The sequence below is a fragment of the Dasypus novemcinctus genome, chromosome 15, assembly GCF_030445035.2.
Source record: "Dasypus novemcinctus isolate mDasNov1 chromosome 15, mDasNov1.1.hap2, whole genome shotgun sequence".
NCBI lineage: Eukaryota > Metazoa > Chordata > Mammalia > Cingulata > Dasypodidae > Dasypus > Dasypus novemcinctus.
Window position 1 is genome coordinate 8302863 of NC_080687.1, and position 14933 is coordinate 8317795.

The 14933-nt window shown below is 48.6% G+C and overlaps 1 protein-coding gene across 1 annotated transcript in view; it reads right to left on the minus strand.

The window, feature by feature from the left end:
* The window catches only part of LOC101420830 (cilia- and flagella-associated protein 337-like), a 104978-nt gene that overhangs the window by 37888 nt on the left and 52157 nt on the right, over positions 1 to 14933 (minus strand). Inside the window, exons 8-9 of the mRNA XM_071208169.1 lie at positions 7051 to 7294; positions 5188 to 5293 (exon numbers count right to left, since the gene is read on the minus strand). Of these exons, the coding sequence (XP_071064270.1) occupies positions 5188 to 5293; positions 7051 to 7294 (350 nt within the window). The remainder of the gene's footprint in view (positions 1 to 5187; positions 5294 to 7050; positions 7295 to 14933) is intronic.

Consider the following 14933-nt stretch of genomic DNA (forward strand, 5'->3'; position numbering starts at 1 on the left):
TTTGTTGAAGAGATCATTCCTTCCACGTTGAATGGTCTTGACATTTCAAAAATCAATTGTTCATAGATTTATGGGTTTATGTTTGGACTTTAGATTCCATTCCCTTGATCTATAGGCTTTTCCTTAAGTCAATACTCCGCTATATGATTATTGTAGCTTTGTAGTAAATTTTGAAATCGGGAAATGTGAGTCCTCCAATTTTGTCCTTTCTCAAGAATGATTTGGCTCTTCTGGGTCCTTTGCATTTCTCTACGAATTTCAGGCTCAGCTTGTCTATTTCTGCAAGAAAAAAGTAGCTGAGATTTTGATAGGGAATGCATTGAATCAGATCAATTTGCAGGGTATTGCCATTTTAATAATATCAGGTCTTTTATTATATGAACATGGGATGTTTTTCCATTTACTTAGGTTTTCTTTAATTTCTTTCAACAGTGCTTTTTATAGTTTTCAGAGTATAAAATTTGACACCTTTTTGTTAAATGTATTTCTCAGTATTTTATCATTTTTCATACTATTTTAAATGGAATTAATTTCTTAATTTCATTTTTGGATAGTTCACTGAAAGTGTATAGAAACCCAGTTTTAGTTGTTTTTTAAAAGTTTTTTTTAGGAGGTACCAGGGATTGAACCCAGGATCTTGTACATGTGAAGCAGGTGCTCAACCACTGAGCTATATCTGCTCCTCAATGAGAGTTGGCTTTTATTTGTTTTGTTTTTAGGAGGTACCAGGGATTGAACCCAGGATCTCATACATGGGAAGCAGGTGCTCAAACACTTGAGCTACACCTTCTCCCCACAGTTGATTTTTGAATACTGTATTATATCCAGCAGCTTTGCTGAACTCATTTATTGGTTCTCGATTTTTTGTGTGTGGGCTCTTTAGGATTTTTTATATGCAAGATCATGCCACCTACAAATAGAGGTAGTTTCACTTCTTCCTAACTTGGAGGTCTTTCATTTCTTTTCTTTCTTTTTTTTTTTTTTTTTGCTTAATTTTCCTGGCTACAGCTTCAGTATGATGTCAAATATAAGTGGTAAGAGCAGACATTCTTGTCATGTTCCTGATCGTAGGGGGAAAACATTCAGTCTTTCACCAGTAAGTGTGATGTTAGGTATGGATTTTGTGTAGATGCTCTTAATCAGGTTGAGGAACTTCCCTTCAATTCCTAGATTGTTGAGCACTTGTTAAATGCTTTTTTTCTTCTTCATCTATGGATATGATTATATGGCTCTTTTCCTTTATTCTGTTAATATGGTATATTGCATTGATTTTCATATGTTGAACCAACCTTGCATTCCTTGGAACAATTGGTCATAGCGTGTAATCCTTTTTATATGTTGCTGGAATCAGTTTGCTGGTATTTTGTTGAGAAGTTACATGTTTGTATTCCTAAGGGATATTGGTCTGTGGTTGTATTTTCTTGTGATGTATTTATCAGGGTTTGGCATCAAGACAGCACTGGGCTCAGAGAGTGAGTTGGGAACTCCTCTCTTATTTTTTGAAGAATTTGTGAAGGATTGGTGTTAATTTTTCTCTAAATGTTGGATAGAATTCAACTGTGAAGTCACAAGGGCTTGCGTTTCACTTTGTGCACACCGTGTACATTGATTATTAATTGCAGCAGGTTGTATTGTGTGACTCAATGAAAGGCATGTTCTTACTCCTAGTCTGAATTTCTGTGGGTGTGAACCCATTGTAAATAAGGCTCTTTGACGTGTTATTTCCATTTAAGGTGTGGCCCCAATTATCCTATTTCTGGAGGTCTTATGAAAGCCAGGAGTCAGAGAAGGCCTGAGGGAGGAGCTAGAAGCCCGAGTCCTCAGAAATGGAGAAGCAGACATAAAGAGAAAGAGACTATGTCGACAGGAGGCAGAGCTGCAAGCCAAGAACGCCGAGGACTGCAGCGAGCCAGCGGCAGAACACCACAGACTTCGGGGAGCAAACCTTGCTTTGGAGGAGAAAGCCATACAGATGCCTTGATTTTGGGCTCCCAATCTTCCATGCCATGGGCCAATAAATGCCTCTTGTTAAGCCAACTCATTGTGTGCTTTTTGTCATAGCAGACTGGCAAACTAAAACTCTAATCAATCTCTAATCTTTAGAGGTATGTTCAGATTTCCTATTTCTTCCTGATCTGGTTTCAAAGTTTGTGTCTATTTAGGAATATGTCCATTTTATCCAGGTTATCTAAACTGTTGGCATACAATTGTTCATATTTTCTCTTACGATACTTTTCTGTAGAGTCAGTAATAAGGTACCCTATTTTATTCCTGATTATAGTAATTTGAATCTTCCCTCTTTGTACCTTGGTCTGTCTACCTAATTATTTGTCGACTGCATTGCTCATTTAATAGAATCAATTTTGGTTTTATTGATTCTGTTATTTCTCTCTTTTCTATTTCATTTATCACTGCTCTAGTTTTTTATTATTCCTTCCTTTTGCTTGCTGTGGGTTTAGTTTGAACTTAATTTTCTAGTGTTTTAGGGTGGAAAGTTAAGTAATTGCTTTGAGATCTTTATTCTTGTAAAAGATAGTCATTTGTAGCTATAAATTTCTCTCTAAACACTACTTTAGCTGCATCCCATAAGTTCTGGAATTACGCTGTGCTTTCATTTTTCCTCCCTTATTTTTATATCTTTCACTACATCACCAAATCTTCTTGTCTCTGTCTTCAGTTGCCTGTCTTAAATCCCTTAACTGAAATCCTTGGAGACAGTCATGTTTTGGAGTTCAGATGTATTTAATATTTTAAAAGATTATGTAATACATAAAACCCCCCATTGAAACTGGGCAGCATCCCATAATCAAACACATATTTCTGTAGTGAAATATTTGAGTATTAACTTTAAGCAGAATAAAGACTATCAAACAGCCTCAAGTCAGTTCAAGTTACGTTTTGCTGCCAAATAAATTTGTCCCAGTCTTACCAAAATGAGTTAATTTTCAGGGTATTTTGAATTTTTGAATTGCAAATGGGGGCTTGTTGATGTGTGTCTCCAGAACCAGACCATTTCCACCCACCTCCACTGCTGGCCCTCTGTCCAAGCCAGCATCATCTCTCACTTGGGTTTTTGCAACGACCTCCAAACTAGTCTCCCTGCCTTTGCCCTTACTACCCTGTGATCTGTTAGCCACGTAGCAGCCTGGGACTCTGTCAAAATGAAAGTCAGATCATGTCAAGCCTCTGTTCCACATTTCCAGTGCCTTCTTTCTTACAGAAGAAACAAGAGACAAAACAAATAACAACAGACCAAAGTCCTAGCCCCAGCCTGTAAGGCCCTCTACCATCCACCTCCCTCAGCAACCTTATTTCCACTGGGCTCTCAGTTCCTGCTCAGCTCCCGCCCAGGGCCTTTGCACCTGCCATTGACTCTGCCTGAATGCTCTTTCCTCAGATAAATGCAGGGCTTGGTCCTTCACCTCCTTCAGGCCTTTTCCTCAAGGTCACCTCATTGTGGTTGTTCCTGACAAACCTCCTAGAAACAAAAACCCAAGCTCCCTGGCTCGCCCCCTCTCCTGTGTCTGCTTTATCATTCTCGATAGCACATGCCACCAACATGCTGGGTATTTTACTTATTGTTTTATTATCTGTCTCTCTGTCCTTCCTCCAACACAGACACACAAGAATATAGCTTCTATGAGGGCAGGCAATTTCCTTGCTCTACGGCCTGTGTTTGGCACATGGTAGGCACTCAATAGATTGCTGGATGAATGAATGAATCAGGCTTGCTCCTTTGTGATCACAGAGTGATTGGTTCTTTTTTATGAGTGGGCAATGCACTGATTCATGTATTTCTACAAAGGAGTGATAATGATCTCCCTCCCCCCAAGGTTCCCACATTCCTTTGATTCAGACCATTCCAAACTCCCTCCTTCAGGCCCCACAAAAGTCTAGGAAAGAAGATGGATGAATTGTGAAATGTGTCATATTCATTGTAAAAGCATGTGAAATGATGGATAAAGCAAACCTGTGAGGCTTCTTCATGTATAAAAACAGTTCATTCTGAGGTGTCTTAGTATGCCAGGCTGCTATGACAACTACCACACAATGGGCTGGCTTAAGCAATGAGAATTCACTGGCTAGTAGAAGTCCAAAATGGAGGTGTTAGCAAGGCCATGCTTTCTCCCCAAAGTCTGTAACATTCTGGGGCTGGCTGCCAGCAATCTTCGGCTTGTGTCCCTGCCCCAGGCTACACGACACAAGAACACGTCTAAATTGGGTATGTGGTCCCACCTATCACAGAAAGTCACAGGGTAGCAGAAGTTTAGAGGTGAGCAGGACCTTAGGTGAGAAGGGAGGTGTGAAGGCAAACCAAGTGAAGCTGGTGCTGTTACTACCTCCACCAGGGGGTACCGCCACCTCCTTCTCTTTAAGTGTTTAAACACTTAAAATGGGTAAATTCTGAACCTTTCTGATGAAATTTCAGAAAGGGCCCACTTGACCTATATGTTCTGCAAAAGAAGATGATCACTGCTGTGGTAGCTTGAATGGCGTGCCCCAGTTTGGACATATTCTTGGACTTGGTCTGCATCCTGGTGGGTGTGGACCCATGGGGAATAAGAGCTCTTCAAGAAGTTTAACCCAGACTACTGGAGTCCTTTATAAGCAGAATGATAGTCAGATATAGAGGAAGAAGCCTGGGGAAGCTGGAAGTCATCAAAACCTGGAGGAGAATGATGAAGACACTGCCATGTGATGGAAAAGCCAAGGAACCCCAAAGATGGGCAGCCACCAGAAGATACTGGCCGGGAAGAGGTAGACCTTCCAGCCTCCTGGGCAAGGCCACCCATTGCAGGGTAGCTGTTTCAGCAGCAAGGAAATGAAAACAGTCACTAATGGCCAGGGTCTGTGGCTTCATTTTATGTCCCCATTTCGACTCCAACCCCCCTTCCCCATCCCCCAACACGTGCCCTTGTAAGGAGTACTTGGGCAGCATGCAAGAGGGCACCCAGGTGCTGAAAGTCTACCCACTCCACCAGAACAACACCAGGTATGAAAATTTCCCCAAGAGGTTCCCTTCAATTGCTTACATATCCTCCCTTTGCAAAGCAAACTCACGAAGGTAAATACCATTTGATGCAGACACCTTGAAAGCTGTCAAAGACGGAAAAGAGACAAGAATGGGATGCCTCCTCTATCTGAAACTGCCCTGGATAATGCACCAAAGCTTTAAAGGGTAAAGACCTTCACGGTGTTGTCGCTGGACATAGAAAATATTTTGTTATCCTCCGCAGATATGTGGATGTAGATCACCGGAGCCAAGTGGCTTTTCAGCATACCTGTTGGTTTTCTGGAATGGAAAAAGAACAGATGAGCACAAAGCCATTCTATCTGCAATTCCTAAATAAAAATGCAAGACTCAACTTGGTCATATCTGGCAGCTCTATTTAGCCTGGAGGAGGGCAGTGTCCCTGCCTCTGAAATGACACAAGCATATATCTTGTGTGACAAAAGAACTGCAGCAAACAGCACCCGGTTATAGCAGCATAACTTGGGGCGAGCAGCACCCTGAATCGCATTTTGCCCGCTGCTGACACCATCACTATAAAAGGAATACCTGAGGACACGCCCAGGGCTCGTGGGCTAGGTTCCATGCAGGCTGGAGTAGCTTTATGCGGGCAGGAGTTAGCAGCAATAAAGGCGAAGGGGAAAGTCTTTTTAGTGGAAGTTCGTTTTCCTTTTCTGAGAACTCACCGTGCTCCCTACATGCCTCAGGGCTGGGTATATGGTGGGGGGATAGCGGAGAGGCAGGGCTGAGGTCAAAGGGAGTGAGCAAACTGTCTTTTTGTCACCAAGCTTGTTATACAGGCCAATCATGCTCGGTTACCATACGAAGAGGAGGCTAGGGTAACAGAAGTGGGTAGAAGATCGTTGTCTTCCTTCCTTATGATGCATCTGACATTGTGCCGAGTGCTTCACGTGGATTATCTCATTTTTCCTCTTTATTACTGTGCTAGGCAATGGGTGATCACCACATAGAGATGAGGACGCCGGGGACCACACAGCTAGAAAGCCACGAAGATGCTCACCTGCTCTGGGGAACTCCCTCGGCTGCTCCCCGACATGACTGAGAGGAGGGGTCATGTGAGGGTGCCATAGATGGCTGACACTGGACAGAGGCTCGTCCCAAGTGCTCCAGGAGATGTGACTTGTTCTTGCCCCTACAGCCCCCAATCGACTAGAAAAGCCAACTCCCCATTGCCCATGCTCCTTCCATCTTCAACACTTATAATGGAAATGACATTGGCTTCTAGAACAAGCCGAACCTGTGCGTGAACCCCGATTCTGCTATCACTTCCAATAAATCATTGAACTTCTCTGAGCCTCAGGCTCCTGGTCTGTGCAATGGAGTTATTGGAGGATTGGCAAGAATGTATGTATTGCTTTAGTACATGGTACATAGAAGGTGTTCAATAAAATGATACTTGTCACTTGCTCCATCAGGACACAGTGGGCCTGATTTGATGCAGCACAGTGATCGCCCATTGGAGGTAGGAGGGTAACATGCTTTCAACGGCTGAGCTGGTTGCCACCCACTTCCCCAAACCCAGGCTTCCCAGAACAATCCTTAGTTTCTTAGGTCAATTATAGCTGCCCTCTTATGCCAACAACACTATACCTTAGAAATGGTAGTCATTAATTCTGAGGTGGACAAACATCCCCACTGGAGAAATGACGGCAAATTTCATGCCATCTGAGCAAGGGGCATTGAAGGTTCATTGGTTAAAAACCAACATCCCCAATCACTCTCTGCAATAGATGGGAAGATAGCAATCTGACTAAATAACTCATACTGAGATGCAAGTGGATGATGGAGCCACACAGCCTCTCTGTCTTTACATTGACATTTGAAATGAGGTGCTTGTTAGCCCTGAGGGATGAATCTATAAAGGCTGCAAAGAGCAGTCTCCCAGGCCGTGTGCATGAGAGATTAACTTCAGACGCGTCCTCAAGTGCTTCTCTTAGGGACTTGGCCATCCCCAGTTCTGCTGTCATGTATCTGACCCCATCAGTGGGACCCTTGGTGGCGGAGAGAAAGCAACTTACCCAGGCAGATAAGGATTCCAGACTCGAATTACTCGATCCATTCCACCTGTCAGCAGCAGGTTATTTCTCTTGCAGAATGAAAATGCTGTGACTCCTTTATAGATACGAAAAACTGTTTGATCACATCTTGCCCGCCTTTGGGATGAACCAAGGGAGGCTTGGCCTTTTCTTGCCTTGACTTTTTTTCGAACATCCCCTATCTCTTTCATCTTTTGCTTGACATTTGTTGTTCCTACAGTGCACCCTAAAAATATTTACAGAAAAACAAAACAATTTCTTAATATGATCAGTTTTCTGGCAAGTTGCTGATTTTATGGTTCCCAGGTTTGCCCTGAGCAATGACTAGTGTTTTCTTCTTCTTTCACCCCCAGTAGTAAGCCAGAGAAGACTGAAGAATGAAAACAATGTAAGAAAAGCAAGACTTTTTCCTCCTCCTTCTCTAGAAAGAGGCAAGAGGGGCTGTAGCAGTTTAACATTATTGATGAATTCCAAAAAGAAATATTGGATTATGCTTGTAATCTGATCTGTACCTGGGCCTGATTGAGTTATGATTAAGGCATTGAGTACCCCCCCACCAAGGGGTGGGGACTCACAGATAAAAGGCATGGGGAAGGGCAGAGCTGAGGGTTCTTAATGCTGGGGTTTTGATGTTGGAGTTTGACACTGAAGCCTTAAGCTGGAGCCCCGGGGAAAGAGACAGAGCCATTTGCCTGATGATCTACAGCTGTCCTTGTGGAGAAAACAGGAGCTGAGCCCAGAGGAACCCAGGAAGCCTGAACCCTCGCAGCTGTCGGCAGCCGTCTTGCTCCAACACATGGAAATAGACTTCGGTGAGGGAAGTAACTTATGCTTTATGGCCTGGTATCTGTAAGCTCCTACCCCAAATAAATACCCTTTATAAAAGCCAGCCAATTTCTGGTATTTTGCATCAGCACCCCTTTGGCTAATACAGGGGCCCATGGGGAGAAGATGTGAAGAAGGCCACTTCTTTCTGAGGAAATGAACTCCTACTTAATCTCCACAGAGTGCCGGCCTTTGTCCCGGCACCTCTCCATTTACACTGCCCTTTGAGCCTCACAGAAACTCAGGGAGACGTGCTCCAACGCCTCCCCCTTGCAGGTACGTCAACTTAAGGTTGGAGATTAAGACTCTTGTGAGAAAATGGTGGCCCCAGTGTCAGTCCTAGGGCTGCCTGACTCCTAATTCAGTGCTTTGCCTGTTTCATCAACCGAACAGACAACTTTGTCCAACAGTTGTTTTAACAGGTAATGTCAATCAAGCGACTTATCGGCTTATGAATCCACTGAGCACTGGAATCAAAACAGAGGACCTAGTGGCATCACACAGAGGGAGTCAGAGCCTTCTGTAGATTTCATCACCGACCTCAGCCCTGTCAAAGGGGGCTTAGAAGGCCTTGGAGGAAGAAGGTAGGGAAAGAGTTCATCTTCAACCTCCCCTGCCCTCCATCCCCAAATATGAACTCTCTTTTGTCGTTTGTGACTTCGGCAGTTAGTTGAGGAATTGTTGTTTTGTTTGGATGTGGTACCCGTTACCACAAGTTACAAGCCCAACTATTTCCCAGGAATCAGGGATAAGAATTTGCTATTCGTGAAAGTTCAAGTAAACATCTCAGAGGACTGGGGCTACTGCACTCTGTCGGATTCTTGACACGTGGCAGCCTAGACACGGATCTGATTTTTTGGGAGAAGAGTGAAATCTCTTATTTTCACTTGAAAGCTTCAGGATTTTAAATATTGGTACCCAGTTTCAAAACATGTGTTAAATATTCCACCTTTCGTCCACGGCTGCCTTAGGGACCTCGGTTTAGGGCCCTGGAGCTGCGGTAGAGGGCTGGGCGGTGTGCAGGGCCCACAGCCCTGAGCTTGAGCGACTGCTCTCTATTCTGTTAGTCCCAAAAGAGAACGCAGAGTCATTTCTGAACAACCGGGATAGGTGAGCTCCCTATTGCTTGGCTTTGCAATCCCAGCCCTGGGCCCCCTCTGGCCAGTTCACTGACAGTGAATCGAGGGGGCTACCCATTCTGCACGGCCTCTTCCCAGTGGCTACGGGCTGAGCCGCGTGGGTGACTGGCAGTGTCTCCCGCCCTGTCCCCCCTCCCCCTTTCACATGCGGTAGGAAGGCAAACGGCCTTGAGCTGGCAGCTCTTTCATCTGCAGGCAGAGGGGAGGGGGTAAGGGCTGCGTGTGGATAATTGCTGAAGACGGCAGCGAGAGTCTGTGTATCTGGGTGAGCACTCCAAGTGTCAAAGCTGCAAAACAAGCCTCCCCCAAACACCAGTCGGAGGCTTTCACCCTTCCTGTTAGGAGCGGAGAGCTAAAACTTCTCAGCAGTTGTGTCATTTTATTCTTGTTCTAAGTAAAGGGAGAACAGCCAGTCCATTTGTACGATCTCGAGCAGTTCTTTTCCAACAAAGCCAGACAGAGATACATGTTTAAATAGTTGTCATGGAAACCAGAGTTACAGCTCTTCCCCAAGGTCTGAACGAAGGACAAGGAAAAGTTTAAGTAATCACCATGGAAACCCAGAGCAGCCTCAAGGCAGGGTTCAGAGCCACAGAGCCAGGTAAGCCCCGCTGAAGGATTACTTCCGACCTTCCGCCATGTCTTCTAGATTCAGGGCCGCCCCAGAGGCCACGCCTGCGGCCACGGGGTCAGCGCCTCCCATGGCGCCAGCAGCCGGTGGGGTGTGTGTCAGTCTGCCCGGGCTGCTACGACAAACACCCACACTGGTTGGCATAACCGCAGGATTCACAGGCTCGTGGTTTTGGAGGCTAGAAGCTCAATGTCAAGGTCTCACCCTGCCATGGTTTCTCCCAGAGTCTGCGGCATTCTGGCACCAGCTGGCACAATCCTCAGGGTTCCTGGGCTCGCGTCTCCGCCTGCGTCCCCTGGCCCTCTGCTTCACTCCCGGGCTTCTTTCTGGCTTCCGTGGGCTTCTCCTAACTGCCTCTGTCCAAGGTTCCTCCGGCCATGCTCAGTTTGTCCCCACCCTAACGGATAAGGACACCTTCAAGGCTCCTAGTTCAAACGGGTTCACACTCGCAGGAACTCAGATTAGACTTGACCGTGACTCACTACTCATCACCATGTCCCCAGACCCTCACATTCCAGTGTGGAGGCACATCCTGGGCCGCCCCATGCGCGCTTTCCCTCCGCCGGTCCCTCCCCTCCAGCAGTTTCCTCAGAGCTGCTGTTAGGGGATGGGTTCCTGCCCCGGCTGGCCGGGGAGCCACACGGGGGCCCCTGGCTGTCCGTGGCCTTGGACAGGACATGGGCCCTTCCATGTTCACTGATGGCCCAAGCGAAGCCCCGAGCCCTGCCTTCCCTCACGTAAGTGAACTGATGCCCCGGCAGCCCCCCCAGTCGCAGCCCCCCGTGCGCCGGGCGGGCTGCTTCTGCCACGGCTCGCCCCTTCCCCGAGGCGGCTTCCTCCCGAGAGGAGAAGATGCCAGGGAGGCAGGTGGGCACGTAACGGCGCGGTCAGAGGGGCAGGGGGCGAGCCCACTGAGGACTGACGTTTGTGAAAAGACTTCAAGGGGGTGAGGGCGTGAGCTGGGGGACATTTGGGGGCAGAAACTTCCATGGTGAGGATGAGCCTATGAAAAGGCCAAAAATACATTTAGAAGATCTTGGTGAGGCCAGAGCAGAGCGGGCGAGGGGAAGGGGCAGGAGGCACGGCCAGGAAGGCGAGGGGCGGAGGCGAGGGCTGCCAGGCCACGCGGGCAGCAGAGGGCTTTGGCTTTACCCCGAGTGACCCAGGGCCCACTCCTGCTGGACAGGTGTGTCCTGCAGCTTTACGGCCCCCTCTGGATGGCCTGTCGGGGAGGGTGGAAGCGGGGAGACGGTTGGAGGCTCTTGTGGAAATCCAGGGACGAGGGGACAGTGGTTCCCATCAGAGGGAAGCCACCCGCTCCTGGCGTGTGCTGGAGGTGGAGCCAGCAGGGTGGAGGTGGGTGGTGAGCGGCTGACGCAGGGGACACGAGGTTTCGGTCTCGGCAACCGGAAGGGTGGGGAGGGGGAGGGTGGAGCAGGTGTGAGGGTCTGCAGGTCAGCTGTGGACTTAATTTAGGGACGTCCCTTTACCACATGGCTATGTCTATTATTGACCAGAGTTGCTGGAAACCCCAGCCGAAGTTCTGGGAGAGGCCCTGGCTAGAGGGGTGGGCTTGGGAAACCCCCGCTGGTTCACAGCTTGTGAACGACATGGAGGGGATGCAGAAGGGCTCGTGCAGATACGGAGGAGAAGAGGAGGGGCTGAACCTGGGGGTCCCCAGAAGGAAGAGGAGGAGGAAAAGGCAAAGGAAAGAGAGAAGGGACAAGCGGCGAGATGGCGGGACAAGCCCAGAGGGCAGGGTCCTGCAGCCACGCGAGAGAAGAACAGGGAGTCAGAACAATCGAAGGCTGCAGATGCAGACAGGGCAAGGAGGATGAGCACAGGCACTGGACTTAGCAGCCCGAGGGACGTGGGTGACATTACAAGAACAGTTTTCATGGAGGGGTGGGGACTAAAACCAGATGGGAATGGGTTGTAGAGAGAGCGGGAAGGGAGGAATTGGGAAGAGCAAGCATAGGCAACTCTTCCAGGAGTTTCACCCCAAAGTCTCTGAGCCTCAATATTCTCAGCCAAGCACTGTGCCTGGCCTGTTGGAAACTCTCAAGAGGAAGTAACCGGTTGACCAGGGGGCTACTACTTTTTTTTTTTTTTAGGATTTTATTATTTATTTCTCTCCCCTCCCCCCCCCATTGTCTGCTCTCTGTGTCCATTCACTGTGTGTGTTCTTCTGTGTCTGCTTATATTCTTGTTAGTGGCACTGGGAATCTGTGTCTCTTTTTGTTGCGTCATCTTGCTGTGTCAGCTCTCCGTGTGTGCAGCGCCACTCCTGAGTGGGCTGCCCTTTTTTCGCATGGGGCGGCTCTCCTTGAGGGGAACACTTCTTGCACGTGGGGCTCCCCTATGTGGGGGACACCCCTGCGTGGCACGACACTCCTTGCGTGCAGTAGCTCTGCGCATGGGCCAGCTCCACACGGGTCAGGAGGCCCTGGGTTTGAACCCTGCACCTTCCTATATGGTAGGCGGACGCTCTATCTATTGAGCCAAATCTGCTTCCCTCTAGTACTTTCTATAATGGCGTTCTCTAGATCTCTAGAGGTACTTATTTGGAGAAGTCAGCGTCATTTAGAGCTCTGTGAGATTTCAGTGGCCCCTGCTTTTGTAATCAGAAGGAGAAGGGCTGGACACAGGACCACGGCAGAGGCGCCTGTGGGTTCTGAGCGGGGAGGAACAGTGGAGCTCACGTCTAGCTCTCCTTCTGCCCTGGAGGGGAAGTTGAGGCTCAGGCCAGAGTTCTTCAGGGCCAGAGCCCGGGCTGGGACTCGCAGCTCCTCACTGGATTCGCTGCTTTTGATTTGCCCAAACAAACACTGAATTTTGAGGTGCTCACTCTGAAGACTGAAGTTCAGTTTCTTGGAATTCCTGTCTGCTCTCGTCCCAGGAAGCCACAATGTCCTGGTTCAGGGAAAACTTGATGAAAATTCCCAGGAAGCTTTTTAACCGCTGAGCAACTCTCACACTTCGGGGTGTTACATGATGGTGAATCACACGTTTACAAAGGAAGCCCTCCCTAAAGAGAACGTGAGCTCTCGTACCATGACTCAGGGAGCTGGAAGGGGCCATGGAGGGTTCCGAGCAAGAGGGAAGCCAGGTGGTATTTCATAAGAGGCTCACGCCCTGGGCAGCAGTCACCACTGATTTTCCAGGAGGCTCAGTGGCAACCAGAACTAGGTTTTCCAGGGTAAAAAGAAGTAAAAAACGATGACTTCAGCCATTACGAAAGGCTCGGAAATGCTCAGCCACAGCTAGGCTGGGAGGCGTCGAAACAGAAATGACTGGCGTCCTTGTGTGGGCGGGCGACTTCAGGATCTGTTAAGGTGGTATTGAATATTTTATGCATTGCCAAGGCACTGCGTGGTGAGCTCAAACCGGGTCCTGAAAATCCAGGGATATGGCTGGGGGCAGAGCTGGGAGGAGGAGGACGAGCTGAGGGTAGCTGGGAAGGCCACAGGATGGTCTCAGGGAGGACAGACCAAGCCCTGGCCACCCTGTCGGCCATAAACGGGGTCAACCCCCACCCACGCTCACCTTGGCCTCCCCGGGGGGCGTGGCGGGGGGCGAGGGGCGTGCCTGCCTTTGGCTCCTCCTCCTTTCTCGGGCTGAGGTAGGCTGGGAGCGCACCCAGAGCTGTCAAAGCTGGGTCACATGCTTTTACTGGCTGTTACTCTCTCAGTTACCCTTGTGCTGATGAGAACTTTTCCTTTCTGGGGTTAGAGATTTGTTTTGCCCCAAGGCTAGACTCTCCCTTGGAAACTGTCCCCAAACAAACTCCAAGACCTGAAGAGACAGGCCTTTGCCAACCCAAGGGATATACTGGCTTTGGACCGGAGTTGAGGTCCAATACCACCCTGTCCCGCTAAGATGGCCCTGGTGGCCTTTTAAGCCCCCTCACCTGTGAAATGGGGACACCAGCAATTCCCCTCGCCTGCCTACCGTGATGACCGAATAATGTAAAAAGCGTGGGTAGTTCTCAACCTGGGCTCTCAATTAAAGTCGCTGGGGAGCTTTCAAGAAAGGCACAAGCCTGAGCCACACTCCCTCGTCGTGGTTTTTTATCTTGGCTGCATATTAGAATCACTCAGGGAGTGTTTAAAATCCTAAGGGAAGCAGACATGGCTCAACTGATAGGGCATCCATCTACCACATGGGAGGTCCAGGGTTCAAACCCAGGGCCCCCCACCTGTGTGGTGAGCTGGTCCACGCGCAGTGTTGCCATGCACGAGCAGTGCCGTGCCACGCAGGGGCACCCCCACGTAGGGGTGCCCCATGCACTAGGACTGTGAAAAAAGCACAGCCTGCCCAGGAGTGGTGCCGCACACACAGAGAGCTGATGCAGCAAGATGACACGACAAAAAGGAGACGCAGTTTCCCAGTGCCACCAGATAACGCAAGCGGACGCAGAAGAACACACAGCAAATGGACATAGAGAGCAGACAATGGGGGGGAAGGAGTGAGAAGTAAATAAAATAAATCTTAAAAAAAAAAAAATCCTAATGCTCAGGCTTCATTCCCGACCAATTAAGTCCACCTAGGTAACTATATTTTTTAAAGTCTTGGGCACCAAGACTGAGAACTAATGATGAATGTGAAAGTTCTTTATAAATCAAGAAGTGCCGAACACCTGAAAGGAATCATCTTCATTATCAAGTTCGGAAATTAAACATGGCAATGCTGGTGCTGAATAACTGAACGGGGCTTCCAGCCACACCATCAGGGCTTTACAGGCCAGTACCAAGCTTCATAAAGTAAGTGTGAAGAATTAAGAGCAAGGTCTTGGAGGGACAAGTTATTGTTAAAAAGCAATGTATTAGGTTCTTGAGACGACAAGATGCCTCCCCGACTTTACATGCACACATGCAAGTCACCTGCAGCTCCTTTAAAAATGCAGACCCTGAGCCACTGGTCTGGGTCAGGGCGTTTCCGGCCAGCTCCTGGTGATGCCCTTACTGCGGCTACAGGTACTAGAGGGATGAAAGGCCCAGGTTTTGGGGAAACAGACTTTGGCCCAGTGGTTAGGGCATCCGTCTACCTTATGGGAGGTCCACGGTTCAAACCCCGGGCCTCCTTGACCCGTGTGGAGCTGGCCATGCACAGCGCTGATGCGCGCAAGGAGTGCCCTGCCACGCAGGGGTGTCCCCCGCGTAGGGGAGCCCCACACGCAAGGAGTGCACCCGTGAGGAAAGCCGCCCAGCGTGAAAAGAAAGAGCAGCCTGCCCAGGAATGGCGCCGCCCACACTTCCTGTGCCGCTGAC